This window comes from Malaclemys terrapin, chromosome 7 (assembly GCF_027887155.1).
Source record: "Malaclemys terrapin pileata isolate rMalTer1 chromosome 7, rMalTer1.hap1, whole genome shotgun sequence".
Lineage (NCBI taxonomy): Eukaryota > Metazoa > Chordata > Testudines > Emydidae > Malaclemys > Malaclemys terrapin.
The window spans coordinates 88,539,958-88,566,471 of record NC_071511.1 but is presented as its reverse complement, the minus strand read 5'-3'; the positions used below and the strand labels follow the sequence as shown (position 1 = coordinate 88,566,471).

Genomic DNA, 26,514 nt, shown 5'->3' with positions numbered 1-26,514 from the left:
TTTGTTGGCCCCTTAGGTGCTAATGCAGGTTTCACCCCCTTTCACACAACTTCTTCCTTAGTAGGAATCCCTATATATGGCTAGGAAACAGATCCATACCCCACATAGGGTTCACACAGCCCAACAGGTAAAAGGGGAACACAGAGACCCCATACAGAGGAGGCTCAGATCACAGCAAAGAACAGCACATCCACTCCCAAAGGAAATTAAAAGGATTAAACGTAATGGGGCGAGGGAGGGACGGGCACCGGACCCAGGTTCAAATCACACCAGGGGATGGCGCAGGAGAGGAACCCAGACCCCACCTTCCAAGGAGAAGAAGGAAGCCAGCCAGGGCCCGGTGTGTTCCCCTCACCCCAGGGTCAGCTCCCCGACTAGGCAGGGGTGGGCTCCACGCCCTGCTCGCTGCCCTCGGCCGCACTCACCCCCTTTATCCTTGCCGTACATGTGCCCGGCCACTTGGTGGGAGAGCGGGACGCAGCCGTTCAGCAGCCCCTGCCTGCCCCCGCCTACCGCGACTGAGGGGCTGGACGGTTCGAGCGCGGAGCCCCGCAGCGGCTCGGCCTCCTCCCCGTCCCCAGCGCGGCGCTGCCCGCTGTCCGGACGCCCCGCAGGCGGAGGCGGCGCTCGGCGCGGGGGCTCGGTTGCCATGTCCCGGGCTCCGGGTCTGCGCCCTGCGGGCTTCACCAGCTGCCGGCTGCCGAGGGAGGAGTGGGGCGGGCCCGCGACCCCATCGCCCCGCGCACCGTTCGGGAGCCCGGCTCCCTCCCTCCGCGCTCGGAGAGCGACTGGCGGCGGCAGCACCGCGATACTTCCCTGCTCCGGCCCGGCTCCTCCTCCTCCAGCGCCTCCGCGCGGGGCTGGCCCGGCCCCCTGCGTGCAAGCTCCGGGGCAGGGAGCGGCGGCTGGCGCCTGTAATTGCTTCGCGTTGCCTGTCCCGAGGCTGTAGGGGACCCACGCGTTGAACCCTACGGACAAAACGCAGCCTATTGCAGCCCTTCTCCAAGAGGGGCATTTTCTGCTGGTTCCTTCTCCTGGGAGGGGCCAGCTCCCTGGCGGCTCATAGGCTGAACGGACCCGGGTCCTGCTCGCTCCGAGCCAGGTGTTACCCAGCACCCATCTTCTGCAAAAGCTGTGCGAGCTTTCCGGATTGCAGAGAAAACCTCCCCCGGTGCCAAGGCGAGGGCTGCAGGGGTGGCATCCTGGAAACACACCTGAGCTGAGCTTTATGACCACGGGGATTGTGCTCCCAAAGCATAAGAACATAAGAATGGCCCTACTGGGTCAGACCGAAGGTCCATCTAGCCCAGTATCCTGTCTTCCGACAGTAGCCAATTCCTGGTGCCCCAGAGGGAATGAACAGAACAGGTAATCATCAAGTGATCCATCCCGTTGCTCATTCCCAGCTTTTTGCAAACAGAGGCTAGGGACACCATTCCTGACCGTCCTGGCTAATAACCATTGATGGACCCATCCTCCATGAATTTATCTAATTCTTTTTTGGACCCTATTATGGTCTTGGCCTTCACAACATTCTCTGGCAAGGAGTTCCACAGGTTGACTGTGCATTGTGTGAAGAAAAACTTCCTTTTATTTGTTTTAAACCTGCTGCTTATTAATTTCATTTGGTGACCCCCTGGTTGTTGTTTATTACTTCTCATAACACAAGACTTCCTTATCTACTTTCTCTACACTGGTCATGATTTTATAGACCTCAATCATATCTCCCCTTATTCTTCTCTTTTCCAAGCTGAAAAGTCCCAGTCTTATTAATCTCTCCTCATATGGAAGCCGTTCCATACCCCTAATCATTTTTGTTGCCCTTTTCTGAACTTTTTCCAATTCCAATATATCTTTTTTTGAGATGGAGCGACCACATCTCCACACAGTATTCAAGATGTGGGCATACCATGGATTTATATAGAGGCAACATGATATTTTCTGTCCTATTATCTATCCCTTTCTTAATTATTCCCAGCATTCTGTTTGCTTTTTTGACTGCTGCTGCATTTTGAGTGGATGTTTTCAGAGAACTATCAACAATGACTCCAAGATCTCTTTCTTGAGTGGTAACAGCTAATTTAGACCCCATCATTTTATATGTATAGCTGGGATTACGCTTTCTAATTCAACATTAAATTTCATCTGCCTTTGTGTTGCCCAGTCACCCAGTTTTGAGAGATCCTTTTGTAGCTCTTCATGGTCTGCCTGGGTCTTAACTATCTTTAGTAATTTTGTAGCATCTGCAAACTTTGCCACCTCACTGTTTACCCCTTTTTCCTGATCATTTATGAATATATTGAATAGGACTGGTCCCAGAACAGACCCCTGGGGGACACCACTATTTACCTCTCTCCATTCTGAAAACTGACCATTTATATCTACCCTTTGTTTCCTATCTTTTAACCAGTTACCAATCCATGAGAGCACCCCCTTATCCCGTGGCAGCTTACTTTGCATAAGAGCCTTTGGTGAGGGACCTTGTCAAAGGCTTTCTGAAAATCTAAGTACACTATATCAACTGGATCCCCTTGGTCCACATCCTTGTTGACACCCTCAAGCACCCACAGAGCGTTGGCAGGATTAAAGCTTAGCGCTGTCACAAGAGCTTTCAAGCTTCCTCCAAACTAGGCAGTTTTAGATGGGTGAGGGAGAAGACAGCACCGGTGCTACCATTGGCTTCCAGGGGAGCCCAATGGTAAACAAAGCTCTTGTGAACAGGGGGAAGATCTATTTCTAATATGAATTTAAGTAAACCTGCTCCTCTACAGATTGAATTGAGTGTTGTAAAACCAGACTCAGGTTGCCACCTAAATTCAATGGTAGCACACTGATGGGGTTTTTCTTCTCTCTAAAATTCCTTATGGTAGACAAAGTCTGCTATCTATTGTTTCTACATATAGACTGACTACGGCCATGTCTTCAAGGGAAAGACTACCACTACATCACTGTGATGCCTCAGTGTGTAGACCCTCGCTTTCTTCTCTCCTCCCCCAGGGGAATTATCAGCTCTTCCTGAAATGCTGTAATTACTGCAGTTTCTTTTCCCCATTTCTCTCCTTTTGTAAGATTTCTTCACTCCTGCAATTGCAACCACCAGATCTGCACTTTGGCACAGCAGCTTACCTCGTTGTAATTAGATAAATAATCAAGTCAGCTGTATTATGTCTCACATGACAATTGGCACCTCCCGGAGAAAAATATGCCACGTAACATCATGCTGAGGCATTGGTTCAGTAAGAGATAGAAAAGGCAGGAAGCCCAGGGGAATCTGAACCGTGCAAGAGACAGGGAGTTACTGCAAGGGATATAATATCTAGAGCATAGTGACAGTACCTTAGTCCAGTGAAAAGTAATGGTATATAGCAGCTCAGTTTGAACCTTGATTAAGATTTTTTTTCTTAAAAAGTTAGTTAGTTAGTATAGAGAGTATAGCAGTAAAAGTTCAGCGGGACCAATCCTAGACTGAAAAGACTGCTCATCTCCCCTGAAAAGGTTCATCCCTTCCCACTGTGCATCCAATCAATCTCCTGTGCTCAACTTCAAGATTTTGGGCAGCAGGATAGTTGTGAAAGTTAGCTGCTCCCTTCCTCCAAGCACAATAAAGCCATCTAGATTTCTTCCAGAGTGATGCCGATAAGGAATTTTAAGACTAGGAACTAAGGCTGTCAATTAATCGCAGTTAACGCAGGCTATTAACTCAAAACTAATTAACTTGATTAAAAAAATTAATTGCACTGTTAAAAAATAATAGAATACCAATTGAAATGTATTATAAATATTTTTGGATATTTTTCTATATTTTCAAATATATTGATTTCAATTACAACAATACAGAAGTGTACAGTTCTCACTTTAGATTATTATTTTGATTACAAATATTTGCACTGTAAAAAAGAAACAAAATAAATAGTATTTTTCAATTCACCTCATGCAAGTACTGTAGTGCAATCTCTGTATCATGGAATTGCAACTTTCAAATGTAGATTTTTTGTTGTTGTTACATAACTGCATTCAAAAACAGAACAATGTAAAACTGTAGAGCAGTGGTCCCCAATGCGGTGCCCACGGGTGCCATGCCGCCCACCGGGGTATTTATGTGCGCCCGCTTAGTGCCCAGCAGGGGAGAGAAGCCACGGCCCTGCACCTGACTGGGACAGAGAACTCCGGGGCTGCAGGTGCCAGTGTTCTTAGTCCCAGGCAGGCGCAGGGCCGCGCCTTAAGCAGGAGAGAAACCGTGGCCCCGCGCCTGCTGGGGACAGAGAACTCTGGGGCTGCAGGCGCCCGTGTTCTCTGTCCCTGGCAGGCACGGGGCCCGCCTAGTGCCCAGCAGGGGAGAGAAGCCGGGCACTGGTGTTCTCTGTCCTCGCGGCTTCTTTCCGGCTTCTCTCTGGATTCATATATTATGTAATATTAAATATGATGTTTTTCGTATTATTTAATGTACAAATACAAAATAAGCCTTGAAAAATTGTTGGCGCCCGCCACACTCTTCTGAAAACATGAATGTGCTACTGGCCACAAAAAGGTTGGGGACCACTGCTGTAGAGCCTATAGGTCCACTCAGTCCTACTACTTGTTCAGCCAATCACTAAGACAAACAGGTTTATTTACATTTACAGGAGATAATGCTGCCCACTTCTCACTTTCAGGTGACATTGTAAATAAGAACAGGTGTTTACAGGGCACTTTTGTAGCCAGCATTGCAAGATATTTACATGCCAGATAGGCTAAACCAGAGGTTCTCAAACTGTGGTCCGTGGACACTAGTGGTCCACTAGCTCCATTCAGGTGGTCTGCGGATAATTCCCTCTAAGGTGTCCACCTGGGTGGCCGCACACAAGAGAATGAAGGGCCACCCACCTAATTAGTGGAGCCATGCAGGCGTGGCTGCACTAATTAGGTGCCTGGACCCTGGAGAAGACGCTCATGTAAGGTGAGGTGGTGGCCTTGGGAGGAAGTAGGGGGTAGGTGGGAGGGGGCAGTGGGGTGAGAAGAGAGGGAGGGAGGAATTTGGAATGTGCAGGGCTGCAGTGGCCAGAGAAAGAGGCAACTTTCCCCAGCTCCAGGGCTGCGGCTGCCGGGGAGAGACCCCCCCTCCTTCCCAGCCTCAGCTTGGGGGATGCTGCAGCGGGGGAGAGGGGGCACATCCATCACATTAGAAAGGTAAGACTACTGATATGAAAATTTGAGTTGTGTGCTTTTATTTGTAGAGCAAAAAAAGTTAATTATTATTGTTTTTTATATAGCGCTTTTATTCAAAACACTTTACAGTAGTTAGCTAACGGTACAAACAACATTTGGAAAGATCATTAAGAGGTCTGCCGAGACCCTTAGCAATTTTCAAGTAGTCCACAAAGAAAAAAGTTTGAGAACCATTGGGCTAAACATTCATATGCCCCTTCATACTTCAGCCACCATTCCAGAGGACATGCTTCCATGCTGATGATGCTTGTTTAAAAAAATAATGCATTAATTAAATCTGTGACTGAACTCCTGGGGGGAGAATTGTTTCCTGCTCTGTAGTTTTACCCGCATTCTGCCATATATTTCATGTTATGGTAGTCTCGGATGATGACCCACCACATGTTGTTCAATTTAAGAACACTTTCACTGCAGATTTGACAAAATGCAAAGAAGGTACCATCAATGTGAGATTTCTAAAGATAGCTACAGCACTGGACAAGAAGGTTTAAGTGCTTTCTAAAAGCTGAGAGGGATGAGGTGTGGAGCATGCTTTCAGAAGTCTTAAAAGAGCAACACTCAGATGCAGAAACTACAGAACCTGACCCAACAAAAAAGAAAATCAACCCTCTGTTGGTGGCATCTGACTCAGATGATGAAAATGAATGTGCGCCAGTCTGCACTGCTTTGGATCGTTACCGATCAGGACCCATCATCAGCATGTCCTCTGGAATGGTGGTCAAAGAATGAAGGGGCATACAAATGTTAGCTTATCTGGCACGTAAATACATTGCAATGCTACAACAGTGCCATGTGAATGCTTGTTCTCACTTTCAGGTGACATAAATAAGCACCAAGTCTAAGATGACATGATAATTTAGGATAGGAAGCAAAGAAGCACATCCCTAAGTAGAAGAGCAGAAGGGATTTTAGGTAGGGATATTAGCGGAGTTGGATTTTAGACAAGACACTGATGTTACAAATACAGTCTTATGAAAAGTGCCACAAGGGGTTAAGAGTCATCTGTTTTATATCTCATAAAAATATGGCACCTCCACCAGCATCGTGCCCCCACCATGCTGATTCATTGGTTCAGCACCGACTCAAATGAAAGAACGCATGCTACTGACTGCAGTGCCACTTCCTGCAGCACCTAAATGTTTCTTCAAGGTAACTCCATGTAAGTAGTGATTTAGTCCAATCCTGCCTACTTTGTGGCATCTGAGTAGATCACAACAGCAGGTGGTACTGACTGTAAACTATAGACCTTTTCCTGGTAACTGATACATATAATTGAAATCAATGGTATTCTGCAGAGGCATGAGGCTCCACAGTTGTGAAAGGACCTATATAAAGCTAACATGATGGACACTATACATAATTTACACTGGTATGAATATTATAGATATTTTGTATTTTTATACTATGTATCTGTCCATCTCACCCTCTCAAAATGATTTTTAAACATCTTTTGTTAAGATGAGGCATTAATTCCATGCTTCCTTAAGGTTTTCAGTGAAGGAAAATCGGGGGGTTTTGTGTGGGAAAGCATTGGACCATTGTGTTGCTACATAAGTAATAACATCCCATATTCTCCCTATCTGTTGTGCTTTCACATCAACATAGAGTCTCAAAGAGGACCTTCCTTCTGACTAAGAAACGCTGGATATGATTTCCCCCTGAACCTTCCAACACTCCTCCAAATGCTGTTTGACAGAGCTGTGTCAAGGATAACAGGTTTCCTTTCCCACTCCCTACACACTCTTTCTGACTGAGAACTCTGGCACAGATCCTCAAAGGTATTTAGTCACTTAATCCCATTGAAATCAATGGGAGTTAGTTGCCTAAATACCTTTGAGGATCTGATCCTTTATCTCCAGTATATCTGAGTTTTGCTGGCCGGATTCATAAAGGGACATTCTCTACAGCCAATCCTGGATCTCCCCAGTGACAATGCAATGTGATGCCATTAGACTTTTTGGTCCTACTTATTAAGGAAATGTTATTTTCTATCCCCATTTTTCCCTAGTAATTTAATAGCCACTATCAGTATTTTGAAATTTGTATTAAAAACCCATGAACATCAGAGCAATAGAAAACATCTTTAGAACATTATTCTGCTCTTCAAATTCTTTTGACACTTTTGGTGTTTGAGTAAGGCCCCAGGCAATCCTACAAACATACACGTTTAACTTTACTATTGTGAGTTGTCCACTTTAACTCAAGGGAGTAGAATTAAGCATATGTGTAAGTGTTTGCAGGATCAAAGCCTAAAAGGCAAATGTCGGAAATAGCACTGATATATTAGTCCAATTTAAGGAATTAAGCCATAATTTGTCTAGTGTAGAATCCAAATGCCTCAAAATTAAACCCTTCTACAAATATATGTTCAAATTCTTTAATCTTTTATTTCTTTTTTTAAATTGTCTCAAACTTCAAAACATGGCAATAAAAGTTTTGTAACATTGATACCCTAATGAAAGATATTTTCACTATTCTATATTTCTTTTTCAAATATGTACATTATAATGACTTTAAGCTACTCCTCATCTTGACTTCCATGTTGAAATATTACAGCTAGCTACAAAGTACTCCAAGTTGTTCTTTGAATTTCTAAATGAAGTTCTTAACCCATGTATCTCTGAAGTACAGCCTCATATCTCTATCACTGCCTTGCAATGAGTGCTAAAGGCATTTGCTGTGGCAGGTGTAATAGTTTTGTGTTTACATTTGTATGACTATATTTTCAAAGTCATATCCTGCTGCTTTAGCATTACCTAAGGTAATAATCACCATTCACTTAAAATGATCAAGGCCTACTATATTAAGAAGTTGTTAAAGAGGCTTTCTAGCTGTCTGTTTGCAAAGGTCAGTTTCATTGGGTCAATTCAGAGTAAAACTAAATAGCAAGTTCAGCTGTCTGAAAAGGCTGATACCTGGTATAAACAAAGCTGAAAGTACTCAGGATTTTATATAGGTGCTTTTGCATATAAAGTGATAGAATGTTAATCCTTAAAATACCATTTAACTTTCAGGGAACTAACTTTACACAGTCTGTTGGAGTCAAGATTAAGACTCACAGGGCATGATCCTGCTCCCTTTGAAAACAATAGGAGTTTTAACAGTGATTGCAGTGAAAGTCTGATTGGGCCCAAAGACTGGAGCTTTTTGCAAGCTTTGCAGGAGCAAACAGGCAGTGTGTTTTAGTGAGTTTTATCCATGTAAGGTAATATTTGCCAGATACAGAAAACTATTTGAAAAAAGTCATGTAGTAAGTGAACTTATTATTCATATTCAGCTTCTTTTGCCAGCTTACTAAACTGCAAAAACATTCCAGCTACTGTACTGATTCTTGCAATATGCTGAGTTTTTAAAACTTTGCACATTTATGGTATCACTTCTGCAGCTTTCATGAAACTTCTGTTTTCCTTTTCTGTGATTGCTGAAGAGGAGGGATTATTATGTTTATAATTCATTGGAGTTGCAGAAGGAAAGCTGTAGGTTGCATGACAAAAAATGAAAAATACCAGACCAAGAACAGTCCAATGTCACATCAGAAAGAGGGTATAGTGAATTATTCAAGGTATTAAAAAGGGCTAATCTCAGAAATAACCCTCAGTGTTTTTCATATTTTTCCCTTCTATATCAAAGTGCAAATTTCCTTGATGCATCAACCTTTTCAATAGTCTGTCATATACAATGTATGAGAAAGACAGGTCAGATGCTGCTTTCAGCTACAGTGATGTAAATCTGGATTAATTTCACCAACTTTAATGGGAGTAATAGAAATTTACAAAGGCACAGCTGAGATAAGACTCTGGACTGCTAAATATAATTTTAAGTTGCCCAAGACTCAAAAGTTGAAGAAAGAGTTGCATACCATCCACAGTTAATATTTTATACAAATTATGCTACATGCTATAGAGACAGAATGAAACAGAACGTATACAGAACAGAAATAATTTCTTGCCCTTTAGCTTAATCCTTCCTGCAACCCCCTAAAAATGGTATGTGTAAAATCTTCTGTAGTCTTCCCCGCCCCCCATCATTTCTCTTTCTTTTCCTCTTCCTTCTCTTCCTTATGCTCAGTGCTGTGTCTAGCCTCTTGCCCCCATCAAAAAGTGTTACTCAGGCATCACAGTGGTCATGCAATAGTGCTGTATTTACCACACTAGTACTTCCTCATGAGGGGAAAATGAGGTTACTCACCTATAACAGAAGGTTCTTCAAGATGTGTGGTCCCTACCTGTATTCCACTGAGGGTTATGCACATGCACCATATGGCCAGAGCTAGACCTTTTGAAAGTAGTAGTGTTCAGCAGTCTGCACATACGCCCTGTGCCACAGCATGGTCTTACCCAGGGCACGGCGAGCAATAGGTATCTCCAGTTCCTTCTCACCGCCGCATGATCCGAGTCGAGGCTTCTACTCTCCTATCATCCTTGTGACGCATTTTTCAAAAAAATGCATTATTATTGTTCATAGTTTAGATTTTAGTTCTGCGTTTACTTTTTTTGTTTTCTGTTTGCTATGTTCTTTTGTACCAGATTTAGGAGTTGGGGTGCTGCTTCAGTGGTGTTTCTGGCTAAATTTTACATATAGATCCCACCCCACCTCCAGTACTCAGACCTGGGTATTGGATTATGCTGAAGACACTGGGATTCAAAACCTGTGCTTCCTGCCCTCGCTCGTTTTCCATCAGCAACGAGCACCAGTGCTGTTTGTACTGCTTGGAGGAAGCCCATATTGCGTCTAAATGCAGTATCTGCCTCTCCTTTCCTGCCCATAATGGGGAGAACCAGACTCTCCGCCTCAGGAAACATCATATGGAGGCTGCCATGGGATCAACATTAGATCCTGGCTGGGGAACTCCCCCCCACTTCCCCTCAGTACATCAGCCTGAAAAGACAAAGACTGCCCCCACCCCCCAGCTGTGAAACCCCCATCAGACTCTGCCAGTACCAGTGCTAAGGACCCCATGCCAGGAATAGTCTACTATAGCACAGATGTTCTCTCCTATTTTAAAAAATCCATTAATTTTAAGCACATTAAATTCATATAAACTGACTTATCTTGAAGTGTACAGTTTTTTTTCCCCCAGGTATTTACCTGAGAACAGGGCCCTACAGAGGGGAGGGAGCCTTGCTTCCTTCCTCCCCCCTTTTTCCCAATGGTTAAAGTCTCAATTTTCCCCTCTATTCAAATAGTAAAAGATGCCATTTTTATCAATAGCTCTGTGAGACTGTGCCCAGTTAGGTTATTTCTAAACATGTTCATTTTAAAACATTTTCTTATCTAGTAAATTATAATTAGTTACAGAACCATCAATGATTGCAGTTTTTCTTTCAACTCTAGAATTTCATAGCTCTTGTGAATTCAATCGGCACTAATGCTTAAATCATATACTGAAAACCTTACCTCTAGGGCTAGTATGGAACCCTAGAACCATGAGAATTCACTGCTCTAAAAAGTGACTTATCACTCTCCTCTACCATATACATGCATTTCTTAAAGGAAGCTAACATTTTGAACCCTGTATAGGTTGTAAAACTAAAAAAAAATAAAAAAATAAAAAAAAAACACTATCTGGAAGGATTCCATCACCTGAAAATGTATTCATGACTTTGAATAGGTCATCTCATTCCCCCAAAATTGATGCATATAGTTTTATTTAAACATTGTAGCAATGGCAGGCTTCTCTGGAGCTCTAAACTCCTCTACTAGCTGCCTGAAATTAAACTAAAAGTAATGTAGGATCAAATCCTACAATCCTTATTCTGTCCTTTTGACAGAATTCCTTTAGAATTTGCCCAAGTATGGACCTCAGACACAGGTGACAACCTTTTGTAGATCATGATATATAAATTGTACTCCATAACTCCTTTTTCTGGTTTCCTCTTATTTCACTCTGGTACTGAAGTATTCTTCATTTAATTTCCATTTATACAAACTTTTACATGTTCTGTATCTTTGTTCCAAGCTTTATCATACATTAACTGCATATTTTGAGCAATAGAGGTCAAAACTGCAGTGACTGACTATTCACCTACTCAAGAAGTTTGCAAGGGCAGATTATGATAAGCACAGTATCTCAAGGGGAGATACTGGGATCCAGGATCCCACTCCACATTTCTTGTCTAAAACTGACTTTAGGTTTGATAACCACAAGAAGTATAGCTATCTTGTATACTAAGTTTTGAATCAATGAACTTTTAAATAATGTAGTTGTAAACCCTTGAAAAATTAAGTTTCATTGTCCTGTTTCATCTACAGTGGTTTTAAGATTCTGAACTACAGTAGCAGCAGGTAGCTTAATTTAGAAAACTAAGCTGTCTATTTCAATTGATGAGTAATAGACACAGTGTTAGCAAGAGGATTGTAGTGAAGTCACATTTCCCTAAGATCTTGATCCTGTAAACACTTAAATATGTGACAATTATTCTGGTGAATGGGTCCTCATGCATATACATTGTTACAGGATTGGTACTTTAATTTGTGTTGATTTCTTTCCAAAAAGAGGAAGATGTAGAAAGTTATCAAATATGGAAGTTAAACCAAATTTAACCTCAAAAGAAGTGTTTCTCCATGCCACAAATCTGAAAGTTATACATGACAGACCTGACTTTTGACGAGGTATGAAAACTACTCTTTTACAATATAATTTCTCAAAACTTTACAGTAGCACTGTTTACATTCTTTATGGCCACTAAACATGTTAGTTTTTAGAGCCACAGTTCACTTTTCATCCTCAGTTGTGTGAGCAGAATGTCAAAAAACAGACTCAAAAGCAAATACAGTACACAGGAGGGAAGCATTCAGACAGTTTCCTTATTTAAAAAAAAAAAAAAAAAAAAAAGTTACCCTAGTTTATATATAGTGTTTTTCACTTCTGTTTGTCAGGATAGCCAGCAAATAAGTTCACTTAGTATTTCTTTTCATTACCAAGTTCAAAAGAACCACAGAGGTAACATCTGGTGGCAAGCACATTAAGAAGTTAGCTGTATTTGCATCAAACTACAGAAATATTCATTTAGTCATTTTATGGCAAAGTTAATAAACATGGCATTTCTTCCAACTGCTCTATTTTCATACAAATGCACAGGATGTAAAGCAGCATAGAATTTGGCTTAGCCAATCTTCCCAAAAAGCTTTACTAAATTAACTCCCCTTACCCTAAAACAAAAGGAAATATTTTACTGATAGACTCCTGGAAGTCATTTTACAACTAGGGGACTCATCTTGAAATTTTTGAACTTGAATTATTGAAACAGTCTTTAAAACATCGAATGGTATTTTATTCATTCAGGTTTTAATTCTGTTATTTCTTTCCACACTACCTGACATGAACACAAGTTTTTAGCTACAGTAATCTTTTGGTACAGTGTATCTACAAAGTAATTTTCCTTTAGAAAAAAGTACTAAGTGCAACACCTGTATTTTCTACTAGGCAGATAATCACTATATCAGTCCTACTGTGTATTTGAGAAATAAAGAAACTTAATTCTGCAGTGATATACTTTCATTAAAGCTAACAGCTCCTGTTTTGGATGAAATCACTGTTTTGTGGAATTTTTTTACCCTTATCTGATGCTGATACACACATAGTAAAAGTATCTTACACCTTTACTTGGCAAAACAGGAAAAGAAGGTGGAAACAACATTATTTGATCATAGCTTCACCTAGTAGTCTCAGATAGAAATTAGTTAATTTGCTTAAACTCTACCTCTGCTGAAATCTTAAAACACCTCTCACTGTGGGTCAAGTTCTTTCCTTTCAATTTCTGTGGAGTGCAGAATTTGGCCCACTGGCTATTGCAGTTTCTCTCTGACACCCTGTCCCCAAAGTTGCTACTTTGTGTCTCAGAGAAGATAAGCAATCTCATCACCCCCACCCTCAAAGATCCACTTCAGTGACAAGATAGAGGGTACATACAGGACCTTGGTTAAATTCTGTCCTACTGAACAATGCTGGGCAGATTTCCCTAGCTCCGATAGTCACCCCCTTTCTGGGCACTAGTAAGTCAGGGTTGCATAGCATGTCAAGTTACTGAGTACACATCACTCTTCACTGAGTTATGAGAGCTGGGTCTAATATGAAGTTGTCTCCCACGCCCTCCTCCAATCCAAATCCTGGGCTTTTCTTTTCAAAAATGCTTTGTGTGTATTTGTGTAAGTGGGGATGAATATGCAGTAAACTGAATTTATGGTTCATCTGTCCCATGTGTAATGGGAAGCAAATTTTCAATGACAGAAGAGGTGTGCCAAACCACCACCAGTGGCTGAAGTTTTGGGGAAAAAAAAGCTTATATGAACATGCCCTAATAGGGAAAATTTAGTAAGGCATTCTCTGGCATATAAAGTTGTGCTTTAAAAAAAGAACCCGGTCTCATGTACACACACCCCTTCCTAATCCGTATCTCACCCCCCAAAAAAAAGACACTTCTACAACTCTAAACACCACACACAAAGGTTTAAATTCAACTCTGGTGTAGCTCCATTGATTTTAGTAGAGTAATGGACTGTTTGCAGTAAATATGACCCTACCTACTTAATTTTTGATATATTCTTATAGTAAGCCTTTTGTTTATTCTTAGTGTTTTAACTTGGATTTTTACTGAAGTTGTAATGTACAACTGTCTTAAACAGCATATTATTCTTAATCACTGTATGCACTACACTTTGTGGATACAGTAAGTTACATTTCATACACTTGGTACCATGATTTCTTTTCTGCCATTAATGCCTTTTCAACAGAATCTCATTTGATCTGAATGTTAGTCACCTTTTCTATAGTTTCAGATTAAATATTATTCACTGAGGAATTTGTTGTTCTACTTAAAGATAGTTTTCTAGTAGAAACAAGTATTTGAAAATAATTTAATATATTATCTTCATACAGTTCTGAGTACAATTGTCACTTTAATTCCATACTTAATGAAAATGGACATACAGTTCATGAGACAGAAATAGCCTTAAGACATGAGTATTTAACATACATATGTAGTGTTTAAAACAAGACAAGCACCATGAAATATACATGCTGGAGCCTGCTTTGTACCACACCCAAAAATCTTCAGTGACATGACTAAGACAGAATTTATCTTTACTCCAATTACAAATAAGCAGATAATGTGACAAATCATGGCCTCAAACCATCCAGTTTATGCTTCCTTTCTCTTGATGATCAGAGGCCCAACATTGTCCCCAGTTTCATCATTGTGCTTTGTGTGAGAACCGTCGCACACTGGAAACTGAAAAAGAAGAGAAGTACAGTATTAAAGAATGGGTGCATCTAACACTAGGTGAGAAGGAAATATAATCCCTAAATTATGAAAATGACTTCACATGGTAAAGATACATTTACAATGTAAGTGGTACCTTACCTCAAATGTGTTATCGCAAGAACTTAAATTAATATTTGCTAGACATGTTTACGTGTTCATCAGATCAGGATTAAACAAAGACTGTGAATGGCTATCCAACTACAGAAGCAGTTTCTCCCCCCTTGGTGTTCACACCTCAACTGCTAGCAGAGCACCTCACCCTCCCTGACTGAACTAACCTTGTTATCTCTAGACTGATTTATACCTGCCTCTAGAGATTTCCATTGCTTGCATCTGATGAAGTGGGCATTCACCCACAAAAGCTTATGCTCCAATATTCTGTTAGTCTTAAAGGTGCCACAGGACCCTCTATTGCTTTTTACAGGAGCACTGTAACTAGGGAAACCACCCCAACTCACAATGCACTTTAGAGTTCCAATCTCAGACCCTAGTCAGAAAGCAGCAGCCTAGGCTGGCCTCAAAACTTCCTTTTCAGCTCCCCCACATCACTCCCCATTCCATAGGGAGGGCTCTGGAGTGCAGTGAAGATTACCAAAGGTTTGCACAAGTGTCTCAGTTTCTGGATCCTCTCTTAAGGAAGGAAAGTAGGTCCTTGCCTACACTAGAACAGGTTTGTCAGTATAGCTACCAGCAAACCCTCCTAGTGGAGACACAGCTTATACTGATAAAAGTTCTTTTGCCTGTATAGCTAGTCAGTTCCCCAAATGACCTGGGCCATACCATTCCCCTACTCCCACCCCATAAAAGTCCTTTTGTTGGTATAGCTGCATCCACACTAGGATTTTTGCCACCGTAGAGTGTTTGGTTGTTTAAGAGATCATTGACATTGCTAGGGTGGCCAGATAGCAAGTGTGAAAAATCGGGACGGGGTGGGGGTAATTGGCACCTATAAGAAAGAGCCCCAAATATCAGGACTGTCCCAATAAAATCAGGACATCTGGTCACCCTAGACATTACTATACTGGCAACGGTTTCTAGTTTAGATCTGGTAAAAACCTTTAGATCCCGGCTTCTTTATAGAAGCCATTTTTAAATTCTTTCTTGCTATATCAGGGAAATAAGACACTCTCCACCTAAAGCAAAACCCACAGCAGAACTCCGTTAGTTAGGTGTAGCAACGTAGCTGTTGGGAGGTGGTTAAACAGCCATCTCCTGTGCCCAAGCAAATATCCAAAGTCAACGGGAGTTAAGCCAGACCGTCTTTAACTGCTCCAGGATGGTTTGTGGACACTGTTAAACAGTTGATAAGGAGATAGTTGCAGAATGACAATAACCAATGCTACAAATGGAAGCTCCAAGTAAACAAACGTTTTACAGAATACCAATATTCCTGCATCATAAATTATCTTTACCACCAAATCAGTCACTTTGACTGACTTGACTAATACTCAGCAGAACTTCAAGGCAACCAGAGTGTTTGATTAAATGCTCATTAATTCACCCAAAGCTACTGGTGAAATGAAAAACCAAATTTCATCTAATACAATGGTATGTCTTATGTAAGAATAATTCCTACCTCACCCCTCACTCAACCAGAAAGTTTAAAAACCTAGATTTAACAGCAACACACAGGGGAGAACTCTAAATCTGCATGTTATCATTCCTCTTTTTGAAATCATAACCAAGGAAGTATCTTCAAGTTACACAAGACACTTTTGGCAGAATAATGTTCTTAGAAGTTAGAGGCTTCCCCCCCACACACACACACTCTCAGCCTGTGTTGTGGCCATTATTTGAGAGGGCTGGCATTTTTCAGAATCAGGAAAATAAGCTTGCTTTGTGATTGGTTATTCTTAGAATTTCAGCTCTGACAATATGGCTATCCCTTTAATGCAGACATTCAGTAAGCTTCCGCTTAGACAAATGTTACCAACACTGATTTAGACTGGACTTCCCTGTTGAAACAACTTTAAAGTATGTTGGAATGGGATTAGGATATAAGAAGCACGGGTGTTTGAGGGCATCCTGATTAACTTGTTTCTTGATGCTCAAGTTGTTTTTAGCTTTAAGTGTTATCAATGTAAAGGCTCTGACTTGGGGGGGGGGGGGGGAGGGGGGGAGTTTCCCCCACTCTGACTGCTATCAGTAGGCGTCCCAGTTTGAACAAGGTACTGGCAACCATTGACATTTTAGCTAACATATCCTCTACACCTGCATTAGTTAAGATGGTGGTGAAGACACCAGCAGCCAGCCAGCACCAGTGCTCAGAAAGTTATACCACTGATCAAACTGCACCAGTGACAGGGTATTTTAAGGGGGGGGGGGGGGGGAAGAAGAGACTAATGTAAACATCCCCTTAGTAAACCACAAGGATATTTAAGCACTTAAACATTATACTATAAATATCATGGCAACATGACATACTAGCTTAAATATATCTGTCACCGACATGTACAGCATAGGAATATTTTCAACCATAAAGCTTGATTACAGTATATCCAGTTTGTTTAACATCCCTTAAGTTTTCCTTCACAGTTCTTTGATAGTGAAGAGCAGATGCACTGAGACACCCAAGAGAGGAAGAACAAACAAAAAAAAAAAAAAACCAAACACCACACCCAAAAAATCCCCTCTTCATTCTCTATCACCACTGATACTATGAAATAGTGTAGACAGTAAACCCCTATACCACACAGCACCTGTCCTATACCTTGTGAATTAAGCAGACCATATTAGAGTTTTTAGGATCCAATGGATTGGGGGGGGCGGCGGGGGGAGTATTGTTCAGTGCTGAGATGCTCCTTCCCACTGAAATTGCTGCATTAACTATGAAGCTTGGGCTGGCTGATGTGACGCCAAACTCCTAACTACATATTGTGAGCTCATAGCCTGCCACTCAAGCCAAACTCTAACATTAGATGAGAAATCCTTGCACAATTGATACTTTGCACCTTTCAGTCTCAGAAAAGTACAAATAGCCTCAAATTAAAGAGCCAATGGGAACCCTTGCATGTCATCCAAACCGAGTGTAGAAATTTCATATAAAGTATGTGAAGAGATATACTAACCCACAATATTTTGGGGTCAAGAAAATCAATTATGAAGGATACATATATTCCAATATACTCCACTGGTTATCTAATTTATCATCCACAAGAACAATATAAATAAATCTACCCCCAATTACTAGTTAAGAAGATTTAGTATTTTGTTATATTGATTTATAACAGAGGGTAATTTTTTAATTAAATCTCTAATAGCATATTTGAGAGACCAAATATATTTAAGGGGAAAACTGTGGAAGGCTGAAGTTGATTTAAGAAAATGTCTTTGGAGTCCTTTAAGGCCAGCAAGAACTTTCCTTGTAATCCTAGTGGGGGATTCCCCCAGCCCACCAGATTCTCCCAGGGTCACAAGTTCTCCCTGTGTTAAGTCGCTTGAGAGTTCAGGTTTCCCCTTCTCCTAGAGACCATTTCCACCCATCTTATTCCCTCCAAGTCTCCCTCTGCATAGCTGAGGGATACTATTCTATAACTTTCCCCCTTTCCTTCATGCTTCGCTGTGGAAAGTTACAGTCCCAGAATGATGGGACCAGTTCCAGGAACTTCTCCCAATTCATTTTTAAAAACTAACTCCCTTTCAACCGGATGTATCCTTTGGCCTTGATCAAAGGAAAAGAATGGGGGAGGGGGAACTAAATTGGAAATAAAACGAAAAAATACAGACTTAAAATTCCAACAACTTTAATACAACCTTTGATAAACATGACGTTTGCATTCAGATGTTATTTCTTAACATTAGATATTCAGTGTAATTTGACATTGTAAAAATTAGCCTGAATGAGGTATGTATCTATCCATATGAGGAAAAAACAGCATGAAGTTTTCAAGCTGCACCAGAAACCCCTGCGTTATATAAAGCTGCTTTGAATTCCCCCTCCCCTCCCCACCACAAACTTTGATATGCAGCTTGACTGTACCACAGATTCACTTCCATCCTGGTAAAAAGATAAAGAACATTGAAGAACGAGTAAGAATGAGTAAGCTAACCAGGACACAGACTTCACATTCTCTAGCAAAATAACCGACACTTTAGATTGCAAAGAATTATTGAGTTGACTAACCGTAATGGACTTCGGACTGTAGTACCATAATGCAAAGATAAGCTTTGCTGACAGATTTGTAGGTGGCGATGTAAATAATGGCTTTTTTAGAACTGGGTAAAGACTTACGAGGTGTCAGTAACAGAACTAGAAATAGACACCGATGGGTCTCACTCCATCCCCCTGCCTGTGTTTTATGACCTTTCCTTTGTGTTATCTTGTGCTGGGGGGGCTGGGGAACAATTATGGACGAAATTGCCAGGCAGGAACAGTGCAACTTAAAATCCCCTATCCCCAGAACTGTTTATCTTGACTATCTCCTAAAGCAGAACTGGTAGATGGAGACCAGATGGTTTCAGAAGACTGCTAACGTAACAGGCCTTTTACTTGTAGGTCATTGCTTTTAATCTGGCTCAAATTGGCTGCGATTGGAAGTTGTTGCTATTTAAGGGTTGTTCAGTGACCTCAGTTTTATCATTTTAATACCACGCCCAGCAGAGGAACGTCCACATCACAAAATCCACCATCACAGTTGTCATCTTTGCTAACTGCCCTCAGCAGAAAAGACAAGAATTGAACAAGCAGGGAGACAACTATCCAGTGACACTAGAAGTTCAGTCTATAGAACAGACTGTCCCTCTTGCTTTGTCCAAGTTTGGCACAAGTTAAGATTTGCAAAAGGCTATCTTTACAAAACCTGAAGTCCATAGAAATGTTTGTGAACATAACATTGTCCCATAGTGTTTGCAAGCATCAAAGCATTATGCTACTACAGCTTCATTTTCACTTGCTCATGACTCAAACTGAAGCAGCAGATTAGTCTAAGCCAAAATACATGCAAAAAGATACTCCTCAGGGAATTCTGCACCAAACATTAAAAATTCTACAACTGAAAAATATAAGATCCTGCACACAATATTTTAAAATTCTGCATATTTTACTGTCAGTACACCACAATATAATCACACCAGTTTCAATTATTTTTGGTCATTTATTTCGAAATAAATGTCAGCAAGTACGTCTGTAACAATGCAGACAACAAAAAAAGATTCAGGATATGTCTTTTGACACATCGATTCCTTAGTAGGTATATTAATACCAAACTGAATAATTCATTTAAACAATACAGAACTGTATTTCCTACACCCCTCAGAAGCAGTGCAAAGGCTAGGGGGAGTCAGTGGTAATGGAGGAGTGAGGGAGAGGGAAGTAAATATCTGGGAAGGAGCCTAGGTGTGAACTTGCTGGATATGGGTGGGAAAAGTATGGAACAGGATGTGTGGTTTTTGTTGTTTTTTTTTGGGGGGGGGGGGGGGGGGAGGAGGGGTAAGGGATTGTTCAGGAGCTTCCCCCATGCAGATCTGGGCTGACTTCTAGCCTCTACCACTCAGTCCAGCACATCTGCCCATCCCCATGTGGCCCTGCACCTCCCTCCCGCTGTGGCTCCAATCCCATTCAGCCCCTATCCCAGTCTGACCTGCCCCACTGGCCCATATGAGCCCCCATCTGACCCCCCAGCACCCCACACTGACTGTCTCCCCATAGCCCCTGTCTCCTGACCTGGCCAGTGCTGTGAAGAAGGCAGGCTCTTTATCTTCCCTAGCTGGCTGGAAGCTGCTGTGTTCTGTCGCCAAAGCGCCCTCTGGTGGGCAAAAGGCAGAACTGCAGAAGTTATTTTCTGCTGGGAGCTGCTACTGTTCTTGCACCACAGCGCCCTCTCATGGGCAAAGGGGGAACTGCAGCAACATTTCAGCAGAAGCTTTTTCTGCGCAAAAAATTAAATATACATGGCTCATTAATTATACACATGCAGTAGTGCAGAACTCTCCCAGGAGTAGGAAAAAGGGTCTTCACATTTCTGCTGTTTAGTATGTCCATTGTGTTCTGTTTAAACACCAGACAGTGTTCCTAAGAATTTAGGTACAAGCTGTTTTTAATCCGACACTATTTTTTTTTTGTTTAAATCACAATGGTGGGGCAGCCCTAGAATCCTGCTGTTTCTTCATGATTGAGTCACACACACACACACACACACACACACACACACACACACCCCCCACAGAAGACTTTAGTGGTGCTGGTGACAACCTGGCACTTTTTTTGCTGTACATTCTCTTAAATGCTAAGAGAAAAAACAGCTAGGTAAAAGTGAATTAATTCCTGTCTAAACAGTGTTATGTTGGTTTTACTCTAAGAACATCATCAACATTACATTAAAAAGATGTGTCACATCTCAGGTAAAATTTAAGACTTGCGAGAAATGCACATTAGAACTGTTCAACATTAAAGAGTAAGAATGAGCTCATTTTACAACTCAGAAGATTTGATTCAATGCATGGATACACTGAAGTTCATGAAGTCTATACAGACAGAAGAGAGAGCTATTTGACAGAAAACTGGGGCAACTAGCTGTTGAATACCCCTCATGCTTCCGTCCCAGATTGGCAGTGACAAAGTGATTATTCAATAATGGTCTGATGGTCTATGTGATTTGATTTTGGTGGTTTTACCGGTTTCCTTGTTATGCCACTCATTATGGATTTTAAACTGTAGGAGAACCAGTAGCAGAGCGAGCCAAATCAGAAACTTCCTTAGTCTTTATATTCCACAGCATGCTACATTAATAATGAAATTGTGTCTCTATGCATTATAATCCCTCCCGCTCCCCACCCCCACTTCTTTCTCTAACACAAGGATGAATGAACTCCTTGAGAATAACATGCAATTAAAGAGCTATATGCATAGCTTGACCTCAAGAACAAAAACCTGAGTTCCCACTTATTCCAATGTTATCTACAGGAGATACTGACAATAATTTAGGCCTACAGACAGATCTCACTGATTCACGGACAGTGGTATTGTCAACTAGTAAGCGTTGGGTTCCTGTGCTAGTAGAGTGATTACTAAATCCTGCCAGCTATGAGGATCTCTAGAATTACTTGGCCATTTTGCAGAATCAATGGCTTGAACACCCTCCTTTATTATTAAAACCATTTATGCAGTATACAAGAAGACCTGAAGCTTTACAACTACATGTTTTACATTTTAGTTTTGTAGATTACATAATTGCTACATTTCACTTCTACAGTAGATTCTTCTAAATTAATAATAGCTTGTTTTCTTCAACAGATCAAGTATCAAATACTACAACTGAGAAGAGCTTAAGAGGATTCTTGCACATTAACAGATATTTAAAATTTTTCCCCCCTCACCTTCTTAGATCTCCAGCAACGACAATACACAGCTTTTTCTCCCAGATCTTCCATATCAAATGCATGGACTACCTTTGGGTTATCTTTCTGTATATGGAGATTTACCATTGCCTTGCAGCATTTGTCTTTAGAGAGGAATCTTGTGTACGCTAGATATCCAACAGCAGCTGCTCCTGCAGCTAACGAAATTGCAGCAACCCATTCAACTAGAGCAAGAGATAAAAAAGAAAGATTGAATGAAATATTCCATTTAAGGTTTTGCCAATTTAGCTCCCAGAGTCATATTTGTGCTTAAAGGACAGTTTTGAAAATAAAACTGCTTTCTTCCCACACCCATCCAATTAATTTGTCCCTTTCTATTAAAGAGGAGAAACCTATGGGGAAATTGAACTAATGTGGCTTTCCATTTATTTTTTGCTCAGGCATCTGCATCACTGATGATGTCAACACAGCTCTACAAACAAAATCTGCCAAAATTTGTTCATAACTGGTTTACAGTATTCCTTTAAATACATTTAATTAAAGATAGTGAATGCTAGGCACTAGGCACAAGAGGAACTGATTTTACATTATAAATACAAAATTGTAATACTTTTAATTATTTACTTTTTTAAAGGGAACTGAAATAAAGCTAAAACATTACTAGTCTGAACCTGCATTTCTCACAGGCCATTAAAAAAAACAAGTTCTACCTGTCTTATCTGTACTAAAGTCTTGAGTTTCTCAAAGACACTGTTTATATAAACAAATGTTTCTCCCCATTTCTCACTTTTCTGTTATCTTATGCTCATCTCTGCATCTCTACATCTTTGCACTCTTCTTTGTCTCACTTGATATCATTGTCCTTCTCTGCAATTAATCCACCTTTAAAAAAAAAAAAAAAAAAAAAAGGTCCTGTTTTCAGGTTTTTGCCTTGCGTCTTCCACTTGAAAGTACCCTGAATTTCTGCCCAACTGTCACAGAATTCTCCTGCCTGGTTGCCGTAACACCCAGCTCTAGAAATGGCAGGAGTCACTCCCTCCAGACAAAGTTAGCAGCAGGACAATTTGAGGGATCAGTCCCACTCAGATGTTCTCCTACTGTATACATAAACACTGTCTGACTCAATTGCTCATCCATAAATCAGACGGGCATCTGATATCAACAAGGTTCTTTCCACAGATTTAAAAGACACTCATGTGACTATGGTATAGCCACCAAAGCCATCTCAGACTAGGAATTTCAGCCTTGGTTAGCCTGTATTGTTTATGGTTTAGAAGATATGTCAATCACATGATACAGTAGGAGACCCTCATTCTAATCCTAGAGAATAAAACATGCTAACAGTTAACATATTCCTAACATCCCTACCTCTATTATGGGACTTTTCCTTACTCTCTTCCTAGTGCTCCTGCCACAAGACCAGTTCCTCTTGCACCATTTGCTTTGGACAGCTTGCTCTCTCCCTTTTCCCACCCACTCCTGTGAAGGCTACATGGACCTAGTCCTTTGCTTCTGCAGTATCTGGTCCCTGTTTAAAGGAGCAGCAGCTTAGAAACAGCTCCGCACTTCCTGTTTTCTCTCTCCCCCCTCCAGGGGAGGAGGAGAGCTTTTACAAGGACAACTTTTCTTCTTAAAAAAAGCTCTCCTACAGGCATAATTAAGTCACCCCTAATGAGTAGCGGTAGCTATGTTGGCAGGAGAGCATCTCCCACCAGCACATGGCTGTCCACACTGGTGCTTTTGTCAGTCGGGGGTGTTTATAAAAAACAAAAACAAAAACCACCACCCACAACTCCCCGACCAACAAAAGTTTTCCCCAAGAAAGTGCTAATGTAATCAAACCCATATTTGCCCTCAAGAGCCAAATTGGACATTCCTGAAGTAGATTACGACCTCATGTTAATCATTAAATGTACTTTTCCCACACTCACCTGGCATCCCACACAATGTTCATAGATTGGTTTGACTATGCACAATTAAGTGTGATTGCTTATGATACTCGTTACGACAAACAAAATCAAGAATAGATTCTGCAATTTGTCATTGTTATCTTCATCACAGATGAATTTTTTAGCTACATCCTCTGAACAAGAGTTGTATCCAACAAGTTTCTAACTAATTAAAGCCCCTTAAAAGACCAGGCAAACATAAGTTACCAACATTGAGATTAGAAGCCTTAGTAACATTTAGCATTATTCATCTTTCCAAATGAAAATAATTTAGTCTCATATACTCCCCCCACCCATCCAAAGCCATTCTCCACACCAAAAAAAAAAAAAAAATTAGTTTTAAATGCTGCCAACCAAAAATGCTTAAACTCCCATGAACTTCACCATTTTATTCTTAGAATCATTATAGCAGTTTTCATCACCACTACTACCTACTAGTTTGTTTTCATGGGTATTTGGGGGGGGGGGGAAGAGTGGGGGAGAAGAATCAAATTGAGTAGACAGATTTATTCATTTTAAGAGTTTGCACCAACCTACTTAACAGATCCTATGCTAGATGTATGAAGGTTGAACAAGAACAAATCTTACTCGTGAAAGCTACTTTAAGAAACAAGTCAGACCATTGAAAGAAAAGTTTTTAATTTAACTGTATTATATGGAAGAAAGACTCAACCAGGATTACAAAGACCAGAAGAACACAAGAGCACTGCATCACATTTAATTTTAAATGCCTATAGACACGTATGTAATTATTTTAAATGATTTTAAAACTGTTCTAAATCACAGACTAGACTACGCAGTAGTTTTCAAGGATTTCCAAAAACTTTTCACGTTAATCCCAAATTTTAGACTTATGTAACTGGCTTATATCTCACAGTGAAGTACCTTCACTTGGCTGCTCATCAACACTACCCAGTCACATGATCCCCTACGGCCAAGGTTATACAAGAATTATATTTTACTACAGCTTTACTACTGAGTTATTCAGTTTTGGGAAGGTTCTTGTTATTTTGCAGTATGAATCAACAACCCACAATAGTAAGCACTGGTTACTGACTACAGCTATAAGAAAGTTCCCTCACCTTTTTGCTGAGTTACTCTAGAATATGACACTAGCTAGGTAATAACATTGTGAGGTTAATGGCCACTAATAGAAATGCTGCTCTTAAATCCTACAAGCTAGAGAAATGCCACCAACATTTTTAATTTAAAATTAAATTTAAAACTAGGCAGTCTGGGATTTTCAAGAGAAGATCAATCAGCCACTAGTTTCTTAGTTTTCAGCAGAGAAGCCACACATCCACTACAGGGCACATGGTCTGAGGAAGAAAAAATAACGTACTCAAAGGATTCTTTAGTAAGAGAACTCCCACCAAAGGGCTGCTCAGAAGCAAAAACTGGTGTGTAAAAGAGAGGGAGTTTGCTATGCTTGTACAGCACCTACGACCATGAATGACCAATCCTGGGGCTTCTAGATACTATTAAAAACACATAATACCAAACCTCAGTGGATTTAACCATTTTGCTGGATTAATGATGTCCTAGTAGTAGTTATCAGAAGCTTGGGGGATAAACTCTTGCACGAAGGGGTCAGACGCACAAGAGAGCCTGTGAAGGTCACTGCATTTCCCAGGGAAGCCCCATCTTCTGCAAAGCAATCAAGACCCTTTTGCAAACGGGTCCCTTTCCTGTGGATCAGTCAGCGCTTCCTCTGCATCGTGATAACCACGACATAACCACCCAGCTATTGCACGGCTATTACAATGACCTGCAAGATAGAGGGATAAGGGTCAAGAGATTCTAGCTAGGCCCCTCCTGAAAAATAGGGGTGAACTGGTGGAATACCAGCCTTCCGCATTTCAGACACACTCCTTGCCGGAGCAGGAAGGGCTCCAAGGTGAGAATAATGGGGTGGTGGGGGGGGGGAGGGGAGGTCGAGCAGAGCAATTGGAAGTGAACTGTGAAGGCTTCAAGCAGACAGGAGACAACCCCCAGCGGAGCGCACCATCCCGCTGCTCCCCTGCCCGCAGGCGCCCGCTCGCCTACCCCGCACGGAAGAGTTCGATCCGAGCCCCATTGCTCCCGAACCCAGCGCTCCTCGCCACCAGCCTCCCGAACGCCTAGAGGGCACAAAGGCTGCTCAGACACAATTGCGCGTGCGTACAGGAGCTCACACGATAGCAGCGGCGGGCCTTGCTCTTAAAGGGGCAGTGCTGCTGGGGCGCGGAGGAAGGGGCGCGACTTGCGCATGTCACCTCCGCTAGGTAACGGGATCCTGCTGCTTCCCGCCTGCGCATGGAAACTGAAACGGGCTCCCGTGCCCCGCGCCTGCAAACATCAGGATTTTAGGCAGAGCTCTGCACCCCTGCCCTACAAGCATGGGGGACTTGAGGCCTCGGTGGACTCTTGTGCAGCCTCCCCACCCAAGTGCTCTGTTAGCATGAGCCAGGACTCTGGAAAGCATGAGACTAAAGTAACACGTTGGTTCATTGTATGAGGCTTTTGCTGTTTAGGGGTCCCGTTTTCAGACTTTTCTCCACCACCTAGAAACTAAAAATTATATCTGAGATTCTCACCTGACTTCAGGAGCTGGGGCTTTAAGGAATACACCAAATACCCTGAGAGATGCAATAAAATCCCATGAGTTTTAGCAACACTGCTTGTAAGTAGTGGGACACCCATATGGGTCCCCACACCCATATGGGTCCCCTGGGAACATTATCCCTACACAATCATGATGTGTCAGCCACAGACCTTGCATTCATACAGGTACCCTCCCAAATACTGAGATGGGCTGTAAC

General features: G+C 41.6%; 2 protein-coding genes across 3 annotated transcripts in view; both read right to left on the bottom strand.

Annotated features, from left to right (window-relative positions):
* The window catches only part of IPMK (inositol polyphosphate multikinase), a 78,996-nt gene extending 77,981 nt beyond the window's left edge, over positions 1–1,015 (bottom strand). The window contains exon 1 of one of the 2 annotated variants that reach the window (XM_054033822.1): positions 514–1,015. In XM_054033822.1, coding sequence (XP_053889797.1) covers positions 514–1,015 — 502 coding nt within the window. Of the gene's footprint in view, positions 1–425 lie in introns of both variants that reach the window. The other variant, XM_054033823.1, reaches the window with a different exon arrangement.
* A 13,032-nt stretch (positions 1,016–14,047) lies between these two features.
* Positions 14,048–25,875, bottom strand: CISD1 (CDGSH iron sulfur domain 1). The gene is made up of 3 exons (XM_054035998.1): positions 25,760–25,875; positions 21,783–21,988; positions 14,048–14,435 (listed from the first exon to the last, which is right to left on the bottom strand). The coding sequence occupies exons 1-3, from the start codon at positions 25,788–25,790 to the stop codon at positions 14,346–14,348; spliced, it is 327 nt and encodes a 108-aa protein (XP_053891973.1). The 5' UTR covers positions 25,791–25,875; the 3' UTR covers positions 14,048–14,345.
* Positions 25,876–26,514: the final 639 nt, after the last annotated feature.

Coding starts and splice junctions, on each gene's coding strand:
- CISD1 (XM_054035998.1), bottom strand. CDS start 25,790: ATGGGGCTCGGATCGAACTCTTCCGTGCGGG. Junction 21,989..25,759: donor ATCGAACTCTTCCGTGCGGG/GTAGGCGAGCGG, acceptor CTCTTGCTCTAG/TTGAATGGGTTGCTGCAATT. Junction 14,436..21,782: donor GTTGCTGGAGATCTAAGAAG/GTGAGGGGGGAA, acceptor CTTCTTTTTCAG/TTTCCAGTGTGCGACGGTTC.